The 23,179-nt window shown below is 35.0% G+C and overlaps 2 protein-coding genes across 3 annotated transcripts in view; one reads left to right on the top strand and one right to left on the bottom strand.

Moving 5' to 3' along the window:
- LOC121387077 (bax inhibitor 1-like) overlaps positions 1 to 5,568 on the bottom strand; it is a 24,737-nt gene extending 19,169 nt beyond the window's left edge. The window contains exon 1 of the mRNA XM_041518089.1: positions 5,417 to 5,568. Coding sequence (XP_041374023.1) covers positions 5,417 to 5,475 — 59 coding nt within the window. The 5' untranslated portion in view covers positions 5,476 to 5,568. The remainder of the gene's footprint in view (positions 1 to 5,416) is intronic.
- A 1,359-nt stretch (positions 5,569 to 6,927) lies between these two features.
- The window catches only part of LOC121387397 (centrosomal protein of 164 kDa-like), a 49,777-nt gene continuing 33,525 nt past the window's right edge, over positions 6,928 to 23,179 (top strand). The window contains exons 1-3 of one of the 2 annotated variants that reach the window (XM_041518500.1): positions 6,928 to 7,248; positions 8,092 to 8,245; positions 15,103 to 15,120. In XM_041518500.1, the coding sequence (XP_041374434.1) occupies positions 8,118 to 8,245; positions 15,103 to 15,120 (146 nt within the window). In that variant the 5' untranslated portion in view covers positions 6,928 to 7,248; positions 8,092 to 8,117. The remainder of the gene's footprint in view (positions 7,249 to 8,091; positions 8,246 to 15,102; positions 15,121 to 23,179) is intronic. The other variant, XM_041518502.1, reaches the window with a different exon arrangement.

The following is a 23,179-nucleotide window of genomic DNA, read 5'->3' on the forward strand; positions in this document are numbered from 1 at the left end:
TTACACAGTTCGGTAACGGAATTACCGCTCTGAATTTACTTTTGAAAAACAATATTTATTTACTTTAAGTTTGATTTGTAAATATGTTGCATAATTTTATGAGTTAAATAATAATTCAGTATACTTGTTTTAAGCATTCATATTAATATTTCAAATGATAACTAGTTTCAATATCAGTAACATGTACACGTACATGTATATGAGTGGAGATTTAAACTAGCACTAAACTGTGTACATACTAGTATTACATAGTAAATGTTTAAAATGTTTGACAACAATTGAAAAAAATTCTTGAACATTGACATTGTTAATAACAAAGAGAATGACACCAGGTCAGAGGAACACAGGCCAATTAAAATTATATGAACTGACCGACAAACATCTAGATTGTATTATGTAAGTGAAAGATATTATGCCTAATAATAAAATTCCTCATCTATCTGAGGTTATGGTAACATACATGACAACATTCAAAACACCAGTATTTTCTTTTTTGGCCAACCAAACATGCCATCTTTCCATTTTAAGAATTTTACTCAGATTAGATTTCCTTGTGAAACAGCATTAATACTATAAAACGGTTGCTTTCTTTTTGTCCATTTTATACATTTAAAAGCATAATGTTGGTAATTAGAATGATACTTTCCATTTTCTGGATATCCTGTCATTTAAATATAAATTATTAAATACAGTCAATAATTGCCTTTGGATAAAGTAAAATTAAAGTTTGCTTCAAGTAAATATGTTATGTTACATTTCCACTTTCTGGACCCTATATATGTTTAAAGATATGTATAGAGCTTGAAATAGTGGCCTGTAAAAAGTGAAAAGAAGTCAATTTTTAAATCTTGCAAGTGAAATAAACATTCACCTGCTAAAATTAACTAAAAATTGCTTCATTTTTCAAAAAACCAGATGTACATATGATCATCTCATCTTCTATATTTAGCTGAGGTCGAGCTCATAATTCTGTTACATTTTAATTTAAGTAGTTTAAGAGGTCTTAATTTTCCACACATTGTCCCAAACCCTACATTCATGTTGTGTTGTCTTATTTCCAGCAGGCCATTTTTGTTTTACAGCAGGCCATATTTCTTTTAGCCTGCTATTTAAAAAAATAATAATGGCAAGCCATATTTTACTTCATGTTTCGAGCCCCGATATAATTCTAGTAGGTTTCGATTATAACTTGAATTTTGTCAAGGATTTGCAGAAGTTTAGTCATCATAATGAAGCTTTTAAGTAGTACTGTTTGGTTAAAGTGTATCAGATTTCCTTAATTTCTATATTGTTAATGGATGACATTTATATTTGCTATGGGTGTTCCGCAAATGCATTTGGAGCCACTACTAGTACTATTACCATATGGATTTTTAAAAAAGATTTTGTACATCTTCCTATTGTTACATCACTTGATGTACTGGTATATATGGATAAGAGTGTAGCATTTTAGTACTGTGTAGGTTATATTAAAGTGTTTCTTAACAATATATACCAAAGACGGTAACGGAATTACAAACCTATGGTAACGGAATTACATATGTTTAGAGCTATATAATTTTACTAATAATGTATGAATTTGAAAGTAAATGTGTCTGATTATGTTAATTAACATATACTCAGAGAATATGAGTCGATTCCTCGATTACATATAAATGAATAATACAATCTAACTTTTTGTTTGTTTTCGGTAACGGAATTACAAACTGATTCTATGTTTTCTAATTTCTCCTAAATGTAAAAAAAATAATATTTTTCATTAAAATGGATTATGAAGTGTAGTACTTTGTTAGTGGTAAAACAAAAACACTAATAAAAAGAATATTATCTTCAATTACATGGCTGCTGTACATAAATTCATAGTGTGTATTATGGAAGTGTCATATTTTTAGTGTGACGGTATCCTCATAAAATAGCTAAAGTCAAACACATTCATTTATTTTACAATATTTTACTTATCAGATTTGGATTCTCCAGACATTTTTACATTAAAAACAATCTTAATATATAAGGAATAACATGATTTGATTTTTTCACTCCATGTCCACTTTAGCGTGGAATTGCCCACACATATCAAACAATATGGATGAAGTGCTAGATTCGAGCAAGAGATCGGCCATAAATCTGGATATCATTATCAGCCAATCAAAATTAATTTAATATAACACTATATACAGCTATGCGTGGACTAGTTTCCGATAACGGTAACTGGAACAGAAACTAAGGCAAGATATGTGGTTTGCGTATGGTCAAATTGGACTTAAATTGGACTTAAATTTTACAAAACATACATTTATTTTAATCAAATAAATTGATACTTTAAATGACAAATTTCGAGTTTTAAACATCGTAAGTATTGACACAATTGCAGGGTTTCTATATTATGGTAGCTAGCCTCACTCCCATGGCTAGTGATATTCAATGTTGGGCTAGTAAATAACTAATACTGCCATGCCTGATGGCTAGTGATTTTTTTTCGGTCAAATGTTGCAGTTAATAAATTTAAAACTAAAATAGTAATTACAATACATTTGGTAACCTTTCCACGATTAGATGTTTGAAGATGACACATTTTCACATTTGAAAGTTATTTTTATCCTGGCACATCGAAAATACAGCCAATAAGAAGAAATATTTCGGAACTGAATGGAACTGATTATTCATTCTTTTTATTATTATTAAAAAAAAAAATTATTGTCAGTACAGGTCATTACTTATTTTAAAGCCGCACACCCTAGTTCCATCCAGCGAAAATAAATTATAATTTGGTTAATCTACAAACCTGTAACACACTTAGATCACGTTTTTATCAAATGGAGTAAAAAAGCAGGTTTTATATCGATAAATACCATGGGAATCCCCATGTCCCAATTGCTTGAAATAATTTTGAAAGTTTGTATTCTGATGTCACCGGTAGATGTCGCTCGAAGCACAACAATGCCTACGTCACGACAAATTTCACAGACTTGGGGTGCATTCTTTTCACCTCTCCTGGACATGTTCCAACTGTTCTGTCCTGGTTGTATCCCCTCTCCAGATATCGTAGGACTTAGCAAAATTATTGGTTTTAAGGGTTTGTAACGTTTTGTATTGAGATACTTACTTGTCTGAACTTTATTGTTACTGAAAATGTTCACGAACTGTGAAGAAAAATCTCACAAATGAACAACAACAAATCGGATGTTGATTGCGCGAACTGTGCACAAGAAAACCGAACCAAAATGATAATGGTCACGTGGTATACAAACGTCTGTGACATTGAAATGGAAATATCCCCTCTAAAAATAGATTAGACCTTGTCTGCTCAACGTTTTTTTCTCAGACGCGCGTTTTCAGAAATACGAAAAATGCATTTTGTGGTATTACAAACACCAGGATTACCAAAAAACACTTCAGGTGAATGGAAATGCATATTCTAAATAATAAACGGTAAGTAAAGTGCAATTTTATTTGTGAAAAAATGGGTTTAATAGCGAAAAACAATGCCATAATGGTTAACAACTAGCCGTAACTAGGGTGTGTCCCTTTAAGGCTTTCATTTATTTACTTTTTAAAAAATTATTATTCTCTTTAGAATATAATTTTTTTATTATTATTACAGGCCATTGGTTCCATGTGTTTCAAAGGTTTTTCTCTCTTCTTCTTTTGTTAAAAAAAATCTTTGTTTAATTATTATTGCAGGTCATTAGTTATTTTAAGGGTTTTATTTATTATTAATTTTTGCTTTTTTGTTTTTATTTTTTTAGTTATAATTACAAAAATATATCTGACGTTATTCAACTTATTGTTTGGGGGAATCATAGTCACTTCGTACCCAAGTCATATCGTACCATCCATTTCGTACCATGCTGCCTGGTCATTTCGTACCCTAGTCATTTCGTACCTTGGTCATTTCGTACCATTGCAAAAAGTCATTTCGTACCCAAGTCATTTCGTACCATTGTGAAAGTCATTTCGTACCCTAGTCATTTCATTCCAGTATATAGAAAACGAATTGACTTTTCAGTTATGGTACGAAAACAAATTGACTATAGCATAAAAGCAGTGGGTTTTGTTTTAAAACTTTATTTTGACAGTTTGAAAACCAGAACACGTTATTGTGCAGCATATCGTTATTGATACCCATAATACCTGTCAACCGTTATTTACATTTTACCTGACAAGAGCCGTATATGATATTTACTACTAACTGCCAACTTCGATTTTGTGTGAAATGGCTCCAGATAATTAGTCAAAAACAACAAAACAATATAATGGAATATTATTTATTTATTAGGTCTTCTTTTCAAACTTGCTTATTTGCATCTTATTTGTTTAAGAAATAAACAATAACAGCCATTAAAACATTAACTACCTTACTGATTGCCAAATTAGCCAATTGCTAATGTTTATACAAAGTGGCAATAATTTTTAGTCTTTTGCTGATAAAATATCCCTTAAATTAACCACAAATTTGTAATTTAATGTTATTTTGTAAGACATTACCGGGGTGATTGTTATAAATTGTTATACCATAGTACGATATGACTTTCAGTTATGGTACAAAATAACCAAGGTACGAAATGACTAGAGTACGAAATGACTTTTTGCAATGGTACAAAATGACCATGGTACGAAATGACCAAGGTACAAAACGACCAAATTAGGTACAAAATGACTATGGTACGAAATGACCATGGTACGAAGTGACTAGCAACCATTTGGGAATACCTGTGTGTATGACAGTGTAATCGTATAAAAAGTCAATTATTTTGATTTCCTTTCACCTGAGGTGCCTGTGTCGCAGAATCGAACCACGGAAAGAGTTCCGTATTTTCCCCACTACTACAAACGACGTAGTGTTAGGCCTGGATTTGAACTCAAACGTTATGTTGGTTTTATAGAACAAATTGTTTTAAAAGATATTTTATATAACTATCGCCAACCCTAACCCAATCCTTAAACTAATTCTAACAAATATTTCTTTAAAATCATTATGGGGAAAATAAGGAACTCATGCCATGTAAAAAGTTGACATTTATTATGAAATTTATGGTCACAAATGTGACATCTCGTTTGCAAGTTTCACTTTGTCACAGTTTGTGTTGAACATGAAGAAAGCTGTCAATGTGTCATCTACAATGTATGATTTATTATTACTGTTTTTATTTTTTAAAGTCTGAATCGAAACATAATCTAACAGTTTCAATCAGCATTGCATCACTGGCAGCCGCCTATTGCGTGTTGACATTATAAAGCTACGGTATACGTGTCGAAACCGGAAAAACAAAATGGATCCTAACCGTTAAACAGAACCTACTGGACCGGATAAAATAACATCATTTAGTTAAAATAACTCGTTCGTTAACTGAGCTAAAAAACAGTAACATGTTCAGTGCTGACAAATTAATAAACGGTATAATGTAATTTTACTTACAAATGGTCAAATTTAAACAACGAAGGCGGAAACAAATCGTTATTACTTCTGCTCGACATTTTCGCTTTATCTGTTAGTAAATCCGTCCTATTACACGAAGAGCATCACAGTCTTCAATACAGGTGACCCGTGATAAAACGAAAATAATGTTTGTTGAATGATAATCGCCTGTTCAATGGTTAATTCATCAGTCATAAAACTGATAGGCATTGGGTTCGCATTCTGGTACATCTCCCATTCAGAGAAAGTTCTAGCGGCCCAACGCGGAGGTGTACGGCCAGAACATCTACCCCACTCTCACTAACCACTAACAACCCACTGTCCTGGAAAGAGAGCTCATGATAGCACGTAGACCGAATATCTGTGTCTCTGTAAAACTTATTTCATGTTTTATATTTAGTTTTAATGATTTGTCTATTTTATATTTATATCATATGTTAATGGATGTAAAAGCATGCATACGTGTGTGTCAATCTGATTGAAATATGTATTTTAATCAAATTGAGGTGTGTTTTTTTTTTTTTTGGGGGGGGGAGGGGGGGGGGGCAGGTGTTCATGAAATGCAATAAATAGGATAAGACGTAGGCTACACCAATTCAAGTCATTTGTGTTCTACCAAAGTTCATAAACAGGTAATAGGTACAGACGAACCGTACAGACCAGTGGATACAGTAGTATTCCAATCATATTGATTCTTACAATGTAATTAAAGATCTGAATGACGATTAGGGCCTATCGTAAATGCACGGTTAGACTGGGATCGATCTCCGTCGGTGGGACCATGATTAGGCTATTTCTCATTCCAGGCACTGCACAGCGAGTGGTATATCAAAGGACATGTGCTATCCTGTCTTTGCATATAAAAGATCGATCCCTTGCTACTAATGGATATGTGTACCGGGTTTCCTCACAAAGAATATATATCGAAATTAACAAAAGTTTGATCCAATGGCGGACGCATGATAAATAAACTATGCAATGTTCTTTAGTGGTACTAAATAAAACTTTTTTTTTTCTTTTTTCTTTTTTTTTTTTAGTCGAGGTGGGATACACATCTTCACTGCTCCTACCAACAAAGCAGCAATGGATCTTTTACGTACACTTTTCAATATACAGTACAGCACAAACCACGGCCTTTGATTTACTAACTGTTTACCCTGGTTAGGACTGGAAAACCCCGAGTCCTGCGATCCATAGCACAATAAACGAGCGCTCTACCACTGAACGACATACCGTTCCCGGAAACCAAAACGCATGCGCATAATGCAAAATCCGGACTTATTTCTACCGGTAAATTTATCAAAAATGTGTGAAGGGAGCATACATATGTTTTAATAGTTGCAGTTTAATGCGGTCATATATTTTTAAAAAAAGCATTGACTACTCAGACAAATATACTGTTAGATATGTGATGAATAATATATTACAATACTTTCAATAGTTTTGGGGGAATTAGTAAAATTATTTGAAAAATGTATTATTCGTTTATGTATGCTCCCGAATTGCCGAGATACAGAATAACAACATGTTACATGGCGAATTAGGCTTATCCGCTAAATTAACTATTTTTGCCTCCGGCTCGTTGTGTATGATAAACAACATTCTCATTGCATGCGAGTTTCTGGCGCACTAGTAGAGAGTACAAGTAAATTTCTAGAAATAAAGCACAAAATATTTTTACTTCCTTCTCAGGGAAAGACGAAACAATTATGTTATCCAGACCGCAGTCACAGTCACAGTGTGACTGTCTCTTTTCAGACTCTTGCCTTGGACTTTGGCAAGTTGGGGCGTTTTGTCAGTAACTTGGGCTGTCCTCATGTCCGGGACAAATGGTAGGAAACAGCAATTTGAATTTTTAGTTTAAAAATATTTCAAAATAAATATTGAATTGATTGACTTAGCATAATTGGTCAAATATACAACTGTTACACCCCCCCCCCCCCCCCCCCCATTGTTAGGGTTAGTTTTTGGGTAAGAGTGATGTTCCCTCTTTATACATGTATCAGTATAATGGTGGGTAACAGGCGGAAATCTTCCTGCATAATTTTCACTAATACTAACCAGGTAAAAACCTAAATATCCAGCACAGTTTTTATTAAGTTTTCATCAAGTTTTCATCAAGCATTCGGCTAATAACAAAAACATGAATAGGCCTACAATACTTACAGAAAGAATATTCTACATATTTCAGTTATATTACGTGAAATAATATATTCCAGTCAGTTACATTTACTGTGAACGGAAACCTCACTAATGAACAACAAGCAAACAACTAATTGGATGTTGATTGTGAGAACCATGCATGCACGAGAAAACACACCTAATTAACAGAATTTGAAGCCTAACGCAGTTGGGATGTTGACAATATATATTATGTTTATAAATACTTTTGTAAGTATTAGTTTTACAACTTTGTAGTTTTTAGGGGTGGGAATTCTCCTCAGATCAGCTGTTTTCCTCTCATGGAACATTGCGTTTCCTTGCATTTTAATCATCCTTTCCTCCAAAATGTGTCAGATGGCACAGATTTTAACCTAGGATTTCAAGAATTTCCGGGACTCCTCTAGATTTCCTTTTTTTTTTTACAGTTTACCAATTTCCACCCCTGAGTTGTTCAAATTTCATTGTTAATATTACATATGGGTTTTTTTTTCTTCTTTGTTTCTTGATTATAGATTTCTAAGATTCAAATGCTGTAAATATGCAGATGTGTACGAATCCATATGTGACTAAAGGTGGTGACTTTATTGTAAAACCGGAATGCCCTGCCCCTTGGACATCCACATGGCCAGATGGAATGAAGGAACTGCAAGGCAGAACCAGACCACAGTGAGTAATGTGTATAACGCCACCTTTCAGTTTCTTTGTGGTGTCATGTTTTGTCATTTAACGCTTATATTGGGGGGTGAGGGGTGGATATAGGTCAGTGGTAAAGTGCTCACCCGATGTGTGGTCGGTCTAGGATCGATCTCCATCAGTGAGCCTATTGGGCTATTTGTCATTCCAACAAGTACACCACGACTGGTATATGCTATACAACCTACTACCCTGTCTGTGGAATGGTGCATATAAAAAGATCCCTTGCTACTAATGAAAAAATGTAGCGGGTTTCCTCTCTATAAGACTATATGTTGAAATGACCAAATATTTGACATCCAATTGCCGATGATTAATAAATCAATGTGCTCAAGTGCTGTCGTTAAACAAAACAAACTTTAACTTTACCCTAATCAAATTCCTGATGTAACCAAAACCACATTATTTTTTTTATTTGGCCTTATGTATCCAGCTTCAGAAAACATCATCACTGAACCAAATTTCCCATGTGAAATTTGTCATTTTCACCTGCCGGTATATTTTTTCATCCTAAAATTGTAAGAAACTACATGTAACTTAAAGGGACATTCCTGAGTTAGCTTCACTTTTTAAGATGTTATCGACTAACAGACACTTTTTAACGATTGTAATTACATATCAAATATATTTTTCTGCATAAAATATCAGTGGCTGTATATTAAACGTGTTTCTGATTGTTCTAATATTTGTACTACATGTAGGTTAAATTTCATTTTATTTCCTAAAATATAGTTTTTGCGTACGTACAAAATTATTTAAAGACAAAATCCAGTTTGGGCTTCTTACGAATATTAAGACGAACAGAAATACATAGAATATACAGACACTGATATTCTAAACAAGAAAATATATTTAATATGTAAGTATAATCGTATAAATATTTTATTAGTCGGAAACATCTTACAATGCAGCAAACTCAGGAATGTCCCTTTAATAAGCTCTTGATGTATCTGATGTTTTAGGGAACATTCTAGTAATTACCATAATAAAATTTACATGAGAACTTAATTTATATATATTTTTTTTTTAAAACCCTATGATCACAATTGTTGACATCATTGTTTATGATGCTTAAAGCTTTCAACAAGTTTCACTTTCACTTGACAAAGAGTAATCCCAAACGTCATCTTCTTCAAAATTTGTTTCATCGTGCAGTCATTGTTAACTAATATATCCTTTAAAACATTTTTAACTTTCATTAAATAATAGTAATGTCCATCATGTTTTAAAAGAATTTTTTTTTTAATATTAAGAAATAGAACCCATAGAAGTTACGTCATGAATATAACGTTTACCAAAATCTAGACCGTTTTTGTTGTTTTCTTTTCAATATTGCAATAACAACTTAAATAAGAACAACGGTAAAAAAAATATACAGAAAGTATTCAGTTGTTATTCTTCTACATTTCATTTTCATTTCTAGTTATTTTCGTGCATATATCCAATTATGTTCAAGCACGCTGTCCTGGGCATGTACCTCAGCTATCTGGTCTGTCTGTCCATGACAGTGGGTTAGTTGTTAGATGTTAGTGGTTAGTGAGAGAAAAGAGGGTGTAGTGATCTTACACCTACAGATTGAGTCATTAAAACTCGCCCTGGGTGGGAGCCGGTACCAGGCTGCAAACCCTGTAACTACCAGCCTTATGTTCAATATCCTATACCACGACACCACCGATATATGTTCTAATGTTCACAGAATCAAGATAGATAATTCTTGTTCTGACAGAGAACATTTGCCAAAGGTAATTTATCTGATGTACATTTTACTTTGAAAGACCAGTGTATATATCTGTACATGGGGGAGGGCACTGTGCATGTGTGGGGGGTGGTGGTAATGGTCAGTCATATAAAAGATGTAAGTGGGGAAATGGACATGGTTTATTACTGTAAATAGTTCTGTAAAACTATTGATTAAGTAGACTTTCCCATCTAAAATCACAGAACTGACCAATTATGTAGTCCCAAAGAAAAGAAAATTATCACTTGGGTATTGTAGGTTGTCGTTTTTGCTCCAACGTCGCATACCAATAGACTTAATAGAGTACATTTTTCCTTGAGATTGTTTAACAGAGAAAAATACTGTTTCTATAACCCCATTTTGTTCCGTTAATTAATTCAACTTGAAATATATTTAGTTAAATAGTCACGTCATTTGTTACCATGTTGATCAAAGAGAAGTGCCTTGTCGTAAATTACTGCTTTTGTTTACTCTGTGCATACAGGAGTTGGTCAGGAGCTGACGTAACTTCACCCCAAGCTAGAGTACCGGATGCCTTGAAAAGAAAAGAAAATGGCTTCCCCCAGTTAGCAGGAATAATAAAAAAAAAATTATTAACACTATAATTACGCATTTTTCATTTGTTAAAGTGTCAGTACGTATGTGTTGGTGGTCTGGGTATGCATCTTTCCAACATATACGGCTCATGTTATACTTTACTCTCCCTTTAAGTAAAAGTAAACTGGTAGAACGTGGTAGTTTTTCATGTTTTGCGATTACTAATATTGTATTCTTATCATTCAGATATTATGCCTATCAAAAGAAATGGCTAATTATGTTTTAAATGCTGAGGAAGAGGCTATTAAATTGGGGGAATATATCATCTTGTTTTCACTGGTGGCTCAAGTTTATTGAAGTCTTGTTATTGTTATGTGGAAATTCTAAAAGACCTGTTTGAATGAAAATAACTCGTAACGCATCAGTTTATAATTGTGAAATGTTTACGAGTTGCTCCTGTTATAGATGTGTGAATGTTTAATATTTCTCTTTGTTCTCTTCATTCACTGTTGCATTGTCTGACATAATCCATCCATCCGTCAGTGTCAGCTGTGGATTAAGTAAGTCATCTCAGATCTCAGATTATTGCTTGTGAGTGATCAATAACAAGAGGCCTGGCTGTGGCTTGGTTTTATATCTGACAGCAGAATTAAAATAAGTTTACATGTAGTTGGTGATTTCATTCATTTTAAACTTATTTTATTACTTCTATCGATGCAGTTTCAATTTATGCAATCTGTCCTGGGAACGATAGGGGTGTAACGAATACACATGGTGGTGAATATGATACAAATCACGAATATGATTAATATCGTATGTGATTAATACGAATATATGTTCACGTCCTTTCCTATAATAGCCACTGATTAAACAATGTGCTGAGGTGTCATTAAATAAACATTCCTTTCCTTTACTAATAGCCACTGATTAAACAATGTGCTGGGGTGTCATTAAACAAACATTCCTTTCCTTTACTAATAGCCACTGATTAAACAATGTGCTGGGGTGTCATTAAACAAACATTCCTTTCCTTTACTAATAGCCACTGATTAAACAATGTGCTGGGGTGTCATTAAACAAACATTCCTTTCCTTTCCTAATAGCCACTGATTAAACAATGTGCTGGGGTGTCATTATACAAACATTCCTTTCCTTTCCTAATAGCCACTGATTAAACAATGTGCTGGGGTGTCATTAAACAAACATTCCTTTCCTTTCCTAATAGCCACTGATTAAACAATGTGCTGGGGTGTCATTAAACAAACATTCCTTTCCTAATAGCCACTGATTAAACAATGTGCTGGGGTGTCATTAAACAAACATTCCTTTCCTTTCCTAATAGCCTCTGATTAAACAATGTGCTGGGGTGTCATTAAACTAACATTCCTTTGCTTTCCTAATAGCCACTGATTAAACAATGTGCTGAGGTGTCATAAAACAAACATTCCTTTCCTATCCTAATAGCCACTGATTAAACAATGTGCTGGGGTGTCATTAAACAAACATTCCTTTCCTTTCCTAATAGCCTCTGATTAAACAATGTGCTGAGATGTCATTAAACTAACTTTCCTTTGCTTTCCTAATAGCCACTGATTAAACAATGTGCTGAGGTGTCATAAAACAAACATTCCTTTCCTTTCCTAATAGCCACTGATTAAACAATGTGCTGAGGTGTCATTCTGCAAACATTCCTTTCCTTTCCTAATAGCCTCTGATTAAACAATGTGCTGAGGTGCCATTAAACAAACATTCCTTTCCTAATAGCCACTGATTAAACAATGTGCTGGGGTGTCATTAAACAAACTTTCCTTTCCTTTCCTAATAGCCACTGATTAAACAATGTGCTGGGGTGTCATTAAACAAACTTTCCTTTTCTTTCCTAATAGCCTCTGATTAAACAATATGCTGGGGTGTCATTAAACAAACATTCCTTTCCTTTACTAATAGCCACTGATTAAACAATGTGCTGAGGTGTCATTCTGCAAACATTCCTTTCCTTTCCTAATAGCCTCTGATTAAACAATGTGCTGAGATGCCATTAAACAAACATTCCTTTCCTTTCATAATAGCCACTGATTAAACAATGTGCTGGGGTGTCATTAAACAAACATTCCTTTCCTAATAGCCACTGATTAAACAATGTGCTGGGGTGTCTTTAAACAAACATTCCTTTCCTTTCCTAATAGCCACTGATTAAACAATGTGCTGAGGTGTTATTAAACAAACATTCCTTTCCTAATAGCCACTGATTAAACAATGTGCTGGGGTGTCGTTAAACAAACATTCCTTTCCTTTCCTAATAGCCACTGATTAAACAATGTGCTGGGGTGTCATTAAACAAACATTCCGTTCCTTTCCTAATAGCCTCTGATTGAACAATGTGCTGGGGTGTCATTAAACAAACATTCCTTTCCTTTCCTAATAGTCACTGATTAAACAATGTGCTGGGGTGCATGTTGTTAAACAAACATTCCTTTCCTTTCGTATTAGCCAGTGATTAAACAATGGCACTACTACATTCTATATGAAACAAAACCAAGTTTTCACTGAGTTATTTTTTCTTCTTTTCTTGTTCAGTTAGTGGTTACAACTGGTTTTATTTTGTGAGACATCAACATTAGAACAGGTGTCAGCTCTTAAAGGGACAGACCCTAGTATTTAAACTTAATGTCCATTTTTACGAGTTGAAACTAGAGTCTGCACCTTTAATTTGCAGGGGCGGGACGTAGCCCATTGGTGAAATACTCGCTTGATGCACGGTCGGTCTGGGATCGATCACCGTCGGTGGGGCCATTGGGCTATTTCTTGTTCTAGCCAGTGCACCACGGCTGGTATATATTTTCCTCTTCCCCTTTCTGTTTTCCATTTCTGTTTTCCCTTTCTGTTTTCGCTTTCACCTTTGTGTACCTCTCCTCTTTTTCCTCCTTATTCTGTCCTTTCCTGCTCATTTGTGATTATTGTTGCAAGTGTTGAATTAAAAAAAAAATGGGGGACACAGCAAGTGTTGCCTTCAAGTTAATAACAGAAATAAGAGTACTACCTTAAAGGGACATTCCCGAGTTTGCTGCCATTTTTAAGGTGTTATCGACTAACATAGCCTTTTTAATGATTGTAATTACATATCAAATATGTTTTTTTGCATAAAATATTAGTGGCTGTATATTAAACGTGTTTCTGATTGTTCTACTATTTTTACTAGGTTAAATTTCCTAAAATATTTCCTAAAATATTATTTTTTCGTACGTATGAAATTATTTGAAGACAAAACCCAGTTTGCGCTCCTTACAAATATTAAGACGACCAAAAACACATTGAATATACAGACACTGATATTCTAAACAAGAAAACATATTTAATATGTAAGTTTAATCGTAGAAATATTTTATTAGTCGGAAACATCTTATAATGTAACAAACTCAGGAATGTCCCTTTAAAGGAATGCTTAACCAAGGCTTTTGGACTGGTATGCATATTCAACGATATATAATGCACATTATTGCTTAATATCAACAAGTATATTATTATATTTAATTAATAAAATACACAACAAGTCAAAATAAATACATCATGTTTTGTCCATGCATTAACCTACACACTGTAATGATACACAGAGTGTTTTCTTAGTTAATTGGTCTATGCTGTTAGTTGCTTCTACCTGTGATTCCTGATTGGCAGGTGTGTATTTGAGTGGTAACCAGATGAGCCAATTAATTGACGCGGTCTAGACACGAAAAGACATACCGGTATTGTGTAATATTATATTACCTGTCGCCCCTAAAATAGAAATGAACATGGTTTATTACTGTAAACAGTTCTGTAAAACTATTGATTATAAGTAGACTTTCCCATCTAAAACCACAGAACTGACCAATTACGTAGTCCCAAAGAAAAGAACAGCATCACTTGGGTATCGTGGGTTGTCATTTTTGCTCCATCGTAGCATACCAATAGGTCTAATAGCATACATTTTTCCTTTGGATTATTTAACAGAGAAAAATACTATAACCCTATTTCGTTCCGTTAACGCAACTTGAATATACATGTATAGTTAAATAGTTTATTATATTATCACGTCATTTATGTTGTTTTACAAGTCAGGTTGACCAAAGAGAAGCGCCTTTTGGAAAATTACTGCTCTTGTTTACACTGTGCATACATGATTTGGTCAGTCCTGAGCTGACGTCACTTCGCCCCAAGCTAGCCGTACCGGACGCCTAAATGGCTGCCCCCAGTTAGCAGGAATAATCACGTTTTTTTATTAACTCTAAAATTACGCATTTTTAATTTGTTAAAGTGTCAGTATGTGTTGGTGGTCTGGGTATGCATCTTTCCAACACATAAGATTCATATTTTAGTTTACTCTCCCTTTAAAGGCAAGTTGGAGGGGCATAAAGGCAACTTACTTTCTGTGAAGTTTTCTCAGACAAAAATCATTTCAGTATCGTGCCAGGTTTTTTTGCTTATGCAGTGTATTTGGATATATGGATGTCTTTTATTATTACCAATTATAGTACTTATACTATTTCTTACATACACAACATGGATGTAATGGAAGGGCAAAGTGGCAAGCCAGGTAAGGCACAACACCTTTTTTTATTTTATTTTCTTTTTTTGGACAATGTCTGATTTTTGGAGCACAACATCAAGTAAGGCAAGCAAGCACAGTACTCGCTGTTGTTGCTGTAGTAAAATTGAAACCCGTTGTTGCAACATTCCAAAGCATTTATAAGTTTAAAGGGATAGTCCTGAGTTTGTTGCCATTGCTAAGATGTTACAGAGACGTTTCAAGGACAACCAATTTGAATTAACTACATTTTCCAGCATAAAATATCAGTGTCTGTATATTAAAATGTGTTTCTGATCGTCCCAGTATTGTACAAGCTGAAACTTCAACTTGTTTCCCAATATATATATATATTTTTTTTTTTTCATATACATGTACATACAAAATTGTTGGGAGACCAAATCCAGTTTGGGCTACATACAAATAGGACAACAAGAAACACTGAATATACAGACACCTATACATTCTAAAGAAGAAACAATAGTTAGTAATTTTAGTCGTTAAAATATTTTATTAGTAAGACATCTTACAATGGCATCTACCTTTATTTTATTTTATTTTTTCTTTCTCACTATATACTTTATTATTATGTTATTAAATGAGTTTTTCATATTGACCTTGTTATGGATCCAAGGGAAGTTGTAATGGCCCTTTGGCACTATATAGTGCTCACTAGGGGTGCTTATGTTTTCAGAAATTTATGTAGAGTTACTCAGGCATTCCTCTATTCATAAAGGGTGGGACATAGCCCAGTGGTAAAGCACTCAAATAATGCATGGTCAGACTGGGATCGATTGCCATCGGGCCATTAATTTCTTTTTTTTACCAGTGCACTGGTATATCAGAGGCCATGGTATGTACTATCCCATCTGTGGGATGGTAAATTAAAGGCACTCAGTCGTAGATTTAGTTGGCCTTAATTATTTCTTTAAATATAGATTATAAATGGAAATTACATTAATTTGGAATACGTACAAACCTCGCTTTTAATTGTATCATCCAAAACATTTTAATTGAACCACAATTGAGGGAATCCCATGACAACCAGTAAGCAGCATAATTAAAAAAAAATAGAACTCTGTTTTGAGGAGTCTAAAATGTATGAAAAAAACGAGTGGTGATGAGGCTGTATATACGACAGTCATGTGTTGTACCCTTGAAGTTTATATACATGACTGCCATGTATAGACATTTAAATATAATTTAAAATATATTATTTTATGACAAAATAATGGTGAATACGCTGAAATAAAATAATAAATAGTTGGAACATAAACTCACAATTTTTGTTTATTAGTATTATTAAAAAAAAATTGGTTGCTGGACTTAAAAAAATAAAATATTATTGTTGTGTTTTTTTTACGAACCTACCGTACACAGGACCATGTGCAGGAATTTTAGCAAGGCAGTTATAGACCGAGGCGAGCAAACTTTACAGGGGGAGGGGGTCAAGACACGAGCCCCCAGAAAATTATTGGTGGAAAATTTGTTTACGCAGGGGGTTGCACGAGCAAGCGATTATTATTATTTTATATCTTTATTTTATTTATGTTTTTTTTGAGGGGAAGGGTTATTTTATTTTTTAATTTGTTTGTTGGTTGTTGTTTTATTCTTGCTGTGTTTTCGTTTGTTTTTGTTCTGTCCGTAGTATCTGTATTTAATTTCTCTTTCAGATAATCTCTCAGTAGCTGATAATTTGTAATTTTTATTCATTCATTCATTATTATTATTATTATTATTAATATTATTATTATTATTATTATTTGATTACTGCAGGGGCAATATTACGCTATTCATATACGGTAGGTGTCTATGGAAAAAATAAATGAAAGGGACCTCTAGATTCATATTCAAACCCCCCCCCCCCCCCCCCCCACTTGCCTGTTCAGACCATCCAATGTTCGTACTTAGTATGTATTCCTCCTGTTCCAAGTGGTTGGTAATATGTATCAATCAAATATTTATTTACTGCCTATATTAATTTTTGCTGTGTATGTATTGTCGGCCCTCGTTAGCGGAGGCCATATACACGGCCATCATGTATTATATAGCTATTTCGTATATAAACACTGTCTAATTCACAGTATTTGTTTAAAATGTAACAATTCCTATACTAAGCCAGCTGTAATTACCCATAGGGTTATGGCATATTTTGCTTAATAATGAATTTTACAAAGTAAAAAATGAAAGCCATGTTTAGATTTTTTCCGCGTACAACTAACAATAAATTTACCTGTACATGCAAAGGCCTAACTAGTTGGGATTGTCACCATTTAGAACGCTTCTGTTACTAAAACAAATTAATGTATAAACTTATTATCATTCAGTACATGTTTTTATTATTTTTAATAACTTATTTTCATTGTTTTTGTTTCGATTTACCCTATTTCGCAGAGGACGGTCAAGCGTTCTCATTACACAATCTTGGCAAAATGTTTTGAGACTGCGGTTATTCATGATTAAAAAAATAATATGTCACACCTCTTCACTCCAAATAACCGTTATTTTGTTCCTGAATTATGGACCGTCGACATAATTCAGCTATTTTGACAAAATATCAACAATACGTGGGTTATGGTGGTTATGTAGATTGTTAAATAAAGTACTTTTAGCGACAAATCAAATATACATATTTTCAGATAATACTTTGTTAGGTCATTAATTACATCAACCATATGTGACTGAGTGCCTTTAAAAAGATCCCTTGCTACTAATAGAAAACTGTAGCGGGTTTCATTCCTAAAACTATCTGTCAATATTACCAAATGTTTGACATCCTATAGCTGATTATTAATAAATCAATATGCTCTAGTGGTGCTGTTAAACTAAACAAACGTTTTACTTGTTATATGTCCAAGGGCAGTTGTAACAGCCCTTAAGCAGCAGAGTGCTCTCTAGGGACGTTTGGGTACTCATATCCCATTACATTTTCAGAAATGGAGAGTTACTCAGACACTCCCCTGTACATAAAATTAAGATGCTCTGTTCTACATGTAATTCAGGTGCAATTTTGACCAGTGGTAAAGCGCTCCTCTGATGTGTGTTCAGTCTGAAATGGATCCCCGTTGATGGGCCCATTGGGCTAATTTCTCGTTCCAGACAGTGCACCACAACTGGTATATCAAAGGCTGTGATATGTACTATCCTGTCTGTGGGATGGTGCGTATAAAAGATCAATTGCTGTTAATCGAAAAGAGTAGCCCATTAAGGGGTGACAGTGCGTTTCCTCTCTCAATAAAATGTGTTGAGTGTGTCATTAAATAAAAAACATTTCCTTCCTTTAGTAGTAATCCAGGCTCAAATTAGCCCAGTGGTAAAGTGCTCCCCTATGTGTGGTCAGTCTGAAATGGATCCCCATCGGTGGGCCCATTGGACTACTTCTTGTTCCAGCCAGTGCACCACGACTGGTATATCAAAGGCTGTTCTATGTGCTATCTTGTCTGTGAGATGGTGCATTGCTATCTTGTCTGTGGGATGGTGCATTGCTATCTTGTCTGTGGGATGGTGCATCAATGCTATCTTGTCTGTGAGATGGTGCATTGCTATCTTGTCTGTGGGATGGTGCATTGCTATCTTGTCTGTGGGATGGTGCATTGCTATCTTGTCTGTGAGATGGTGCATTGCTATCTTGTCTGTGAGATGGTGCATTGCTATCTTGTCTGTGAGATGGTGCATTGCTATCTTGTCTGTGAGATGGTGCATTGCTATCGTGTCTGTGAGATGGTGCATTGCTATCGTGTCTGTGAGATGGTGCATTGCTATCTTGTCTGTGGGATGGTGCATTGCTATCTTGTCTGTGGGATGGTGCATTGCTATCTTGTCTGTGAGATGGTGCATTGCTATCTTGTCTGTGAGATGGTGCATTGCTATCTTGTCTGTGAGATGGTGCATTGCTATCTTGTCTGTGAGATGGTGCATTGCTATCTTGTCTGTGAGATGGTGCATTGCTATCGTGTCTGTGAGATGGTGCATTGCTATCTTGTCTGTGGGATGGTGCATTGCTATCTTGTCTGTGGGATGGTGCATTGCTATCTTGTCTGTGAAATGGTGCATTGCTATCTTGTCTGTGGGATGGTGCATTGCTATCTTGTCTGTGGGATGGTGCATCAATGCTATCTTTTCTGTGAGATGGTGCATTGCTATCTTGTCTGTGGGATGGTGCATTGCTATCTTGTCTGTGGGATGGTGCATTGCTATCTTGTCTGTGAAATGGTGCATTGCTATCTTGTCTGTGGGATGGTGCATTGCTATCTTGTCTGTGGGATGGTGCATCAATGCTATCTTGTCTTTGAGATGGTGCATTGCTATCTTGTCTGTGGGATGGTGCATTGCTACCTTGTCTGTGGGATGGTGCATTGCTATCTTGTCTGTGGGATGGTGCATACTAATGGCCATGCAAATGTAAAAAATTATCAAATGTCTGACATCCAATAGCCGATGATTAATAAATCAATGTACTCTAGTGGTGTCGTTAAACAAAACAAACGTTAACTTTTAACATGTACATGTAATCTGATGTGGCATTGTTCAGTGGTAAAGAGTTTGCTTGATGCGCAGATGGTCTAGGACCAATCCCCGTTGGTGGACTCATTGGGCTATTTCTCGTTCCAGCCACTAGTGCACCACGACCGGGGTATGTGCATTAAAAAGATGCATTAAAAAGATCCCTTACTACTGAAAAATTTAGAGGGTTTCCTCTCTAGGACTATAACAAATTATGTCACAATTACCAAATGTTTGACATCCAATAGCCGATGATTAATAGATCAATGTATCTAGTGGTGTTGTTAAACAAAACAAACTCTTCTCTTCATAAAGTTACGATGTGGACTTATTAGGTCGACGACAGTCATTTTTTGCACCCTTGTTTTGGCTTTGTACACAATAAATATAGCATGTCTTACCGTAATTCCACTTGAAATCCATATTTCATAAAAGGTACAATTTTTTTTAATCACAAGGTTTTCTTCAAACACATTCTGGTGCATTAGTAATGTTGAAATAAAAAAAATTCAACAGCAATTTTGCATTGGAATTTTTCCAGCATTCTTAAAATGGAAACGTCATGTTCTCAGTTTATAGTTATTGTAAGGAGATTCAAAGTGACGTTATTGGAATACTGACATCATTCAAATTCACCGGCCTCGGTGGCGTCATGGTAGGCCATCGGTCTACAGGCTGGTAGGTACTGGGTTCGGATCCCAGTCGAAGCATGGGATGTTTAATCCAGATACCGACTCCAAACCCTGAGTGAGTGCTATGCAAGGCTCAATGGGTAGGTGTAAATTACCACTTGCACCGACTAGTGATCCATAACTGGTTCAACAAAGGCCATGGTTTGTGCTATCCTGCCTGTGGGAAGCGCAAATAAAAGATCCCTTGCTGCTAATCGGAATAGTAGCCCATGTAGTGACGGCAGCGGGTTTCCTCTCAAACTCTGTGTGGTCCTTAACCATATGTCTGATGCCATATAACCGTAAATAAAATGTGTTGAGTGCGTCGTTAAATAAAACATTTCTTTCTTTCTTTTTTCATTCAAATTTAAAATTAGCTATATTAATACAATGCTTCGCCACATTAAAATAAAAACTGGTCTATTGACTTTGACCCCTGTCAAATTTCTATAACAAGCAGACAACGCTGTTTACAGGTCTGTGTTTTTTATTTTTTATAATTCTAGAAAAAATATAAAGTTTTAAGTTTTAAAAGATGAAAGAAATAAAAAGTACCTTTTGTTAAATATATCGTATCAAAAAATTACCGTTGGATATGTTTGATTTATTGTGTACGAAGCCAAAACAAGGGTGCGAAAAGTGACTGTCGTCGACCTAATAAGTCCACATCGTAACTTTATGAAGAGAAGAGTTTGTTTTGTTTAACAACACCACTAGATACATTGATCTATTAATCATCGGCTATTGGATGTCAAACATTTGGTAATTCTGACATAATATTTTATAGTCCTAGAGAGGAAACCCTAAATTTTTCAGTAGTAAGGGATCTTTTTAATGCATCATCCCACAGACAGGATAGCACATACCCCGGTCGTGGTGCACTGGCTGGAACGAGAAATAGCCCAATGAGTCCACCAACGGGGATAACTTTATTAGAGATGCAGGATGGGATTTAGCTCAGTCAGTTGTGTGCTCGCCTGAGGTGTTTGCGTCGCAGGATCGAACCACCTCAGTGGATTCATTCAACTGATTGGGTTTTTTCTCGTCCTAACCAGTGCACCACAACTGGTCAAAGGCCGTGGTATATGCTTTCCTGCCTGTGAGAAAGTGCATATTAGGAAAACTTTAGTGGGTTTCCTCTGTTGACTATGAGTCAGAATTACCAAATGTTTGACATCCAATAGCCGATGATTAATTAATCAGTGTGCTCCAGTGGTGTTGTTAAACAAAGCAAACTACTTCCAATAGCCGATGATTAATACATGTAGATCAATGTGCTCTAGTGGTGTCGTTAAACAAAACAAATTCTCCTCTTCATGAAGTTACGATATGCGGTCTTCTACATGTAACCTGATGTGGATAACTTTATCAAGCATTCCTATCCTCTAGAGGGCCCCAGATAGAAGATTGTTATTGATTATTATTACCAGTATTGATCAAGTATCGGGATATATTGTCAGATGGTGACATTGTCAAATGATCCATATGAGGCAGACTAATTTCTCCAAGAGTTGCTGAACAGTCTGCTTCACAACAAGGCGATCTGATGCTCTCCATGGCAGATTTCTAGTTTTATAGTGATTCCATTCTGATGTCTGTCATTATCCAAATACAAAAGAGTGTATAGATGCAACAGTAAAACAACTGAAAATATTGAAGATACAGACACTTTTATATTACGAAGGGCACAGTGGCAAACCAGATAAAGGCAGTGCAGCATTTTTCTTGACTGCCGACACCGTAAAATTTTAGGGGAATTACGGCATGTAAGGAGGGCACCTACGGCAATTGCCATCGGTGCCGTGGTGAAATTCGAACCCTGATTTTGAAAAAAAATTAAGTAACTTAATGTGTAATTTCAGTTGTTAAAATGGCTTTGATGGTCAGATTTTAACAAGGACAATTCAGAACAGTTTCCATCATTTATTAAAATGGCTTTGATATGGTAACTTTTAAACAAGGACAATTCTGGATGCTTTCCTACAGTTTCTGGCAATAGTTGAGTTCTGATACAGCAAAACATCAGATGTATTGGTTGGATTTTACCAAATATTACATGAATCATGTGTGACAGAGTTAAAGCATCTCTGAGTCTTCGTGCGAAAGTGAATTGTTCACAAACGTAAGTATTTTTGTTGAATTTGCCTTTGATTTTTAATCTGGGTTGAAAATTGGCAGTCACCTGGACTCATGCTTTTGGTAGATGACCACAGTTATTTGTGAATCTTCAGTTGAGGTTTATGCATGTACCAGCCCATGGCATCCTAAATGCCCACCTATGGTTTCAAAATAAAGAAAGATACAGGTATTGTTAGTCTCAAGGTAATTACAAAAAGGGTCATAATTATAAAGAGGATTTATTTTAAATGTTTTTAGTTAAATATTTGTGTTACTTTCATCATAATGTGTCGAAACTGCATGATTTTGGGTGCATTTTTGACAATGTTCACACCCATACAAACCACCCCCAAGCGGGAGTTGGCGGATATCACACATATATGTATGGAAACTTTGCTCATCAAACCTTACAAAAACCCTCATTTGAATAAAGGCTTAGCCATTAAACTTTTTACAAAATCAGTTTGTTTGAAAATTACCCAAAATGATCATGCCCCACTTTTGTCACAAGGAAAACCTGGTGTATGAATACCAAGCCTCATAACAGCTAAACCATAATTTTGCACTGCTGGTTAACAACCAATTGTAAATAAAATTTAAATAACTCCTTGGCTATCACTAAGCTTAAGAATTTGCTTCCTATTCCAGATAATACTATAGCCTTCAAACATGGATCTGTGCAAAACCAACAAGCGAACTCTTTGTGCCCGGGTACACAAGGGAGCTAACTGTATTCTGCTGCCTTTAAAACTTTTTTAGTGATGATGCAGATCTTT

Source organism: Gigantopelta aegis, chromosome 13 (assembly GCF_016097555.1).
Source record: "Gigantopelta aegis isolate Gae_Host chromosome 13, Gae_host_genome, whole genome shotgun sequence".
In the NCBI taxonomy this organism is placed as follows: domain Eukaryota; kingdom Metazoa; phylum Mollusca; class Gastropoda; order Neomphalida; family Peltospiridae; genus Gigantopelta; species Gigantopelta aegis.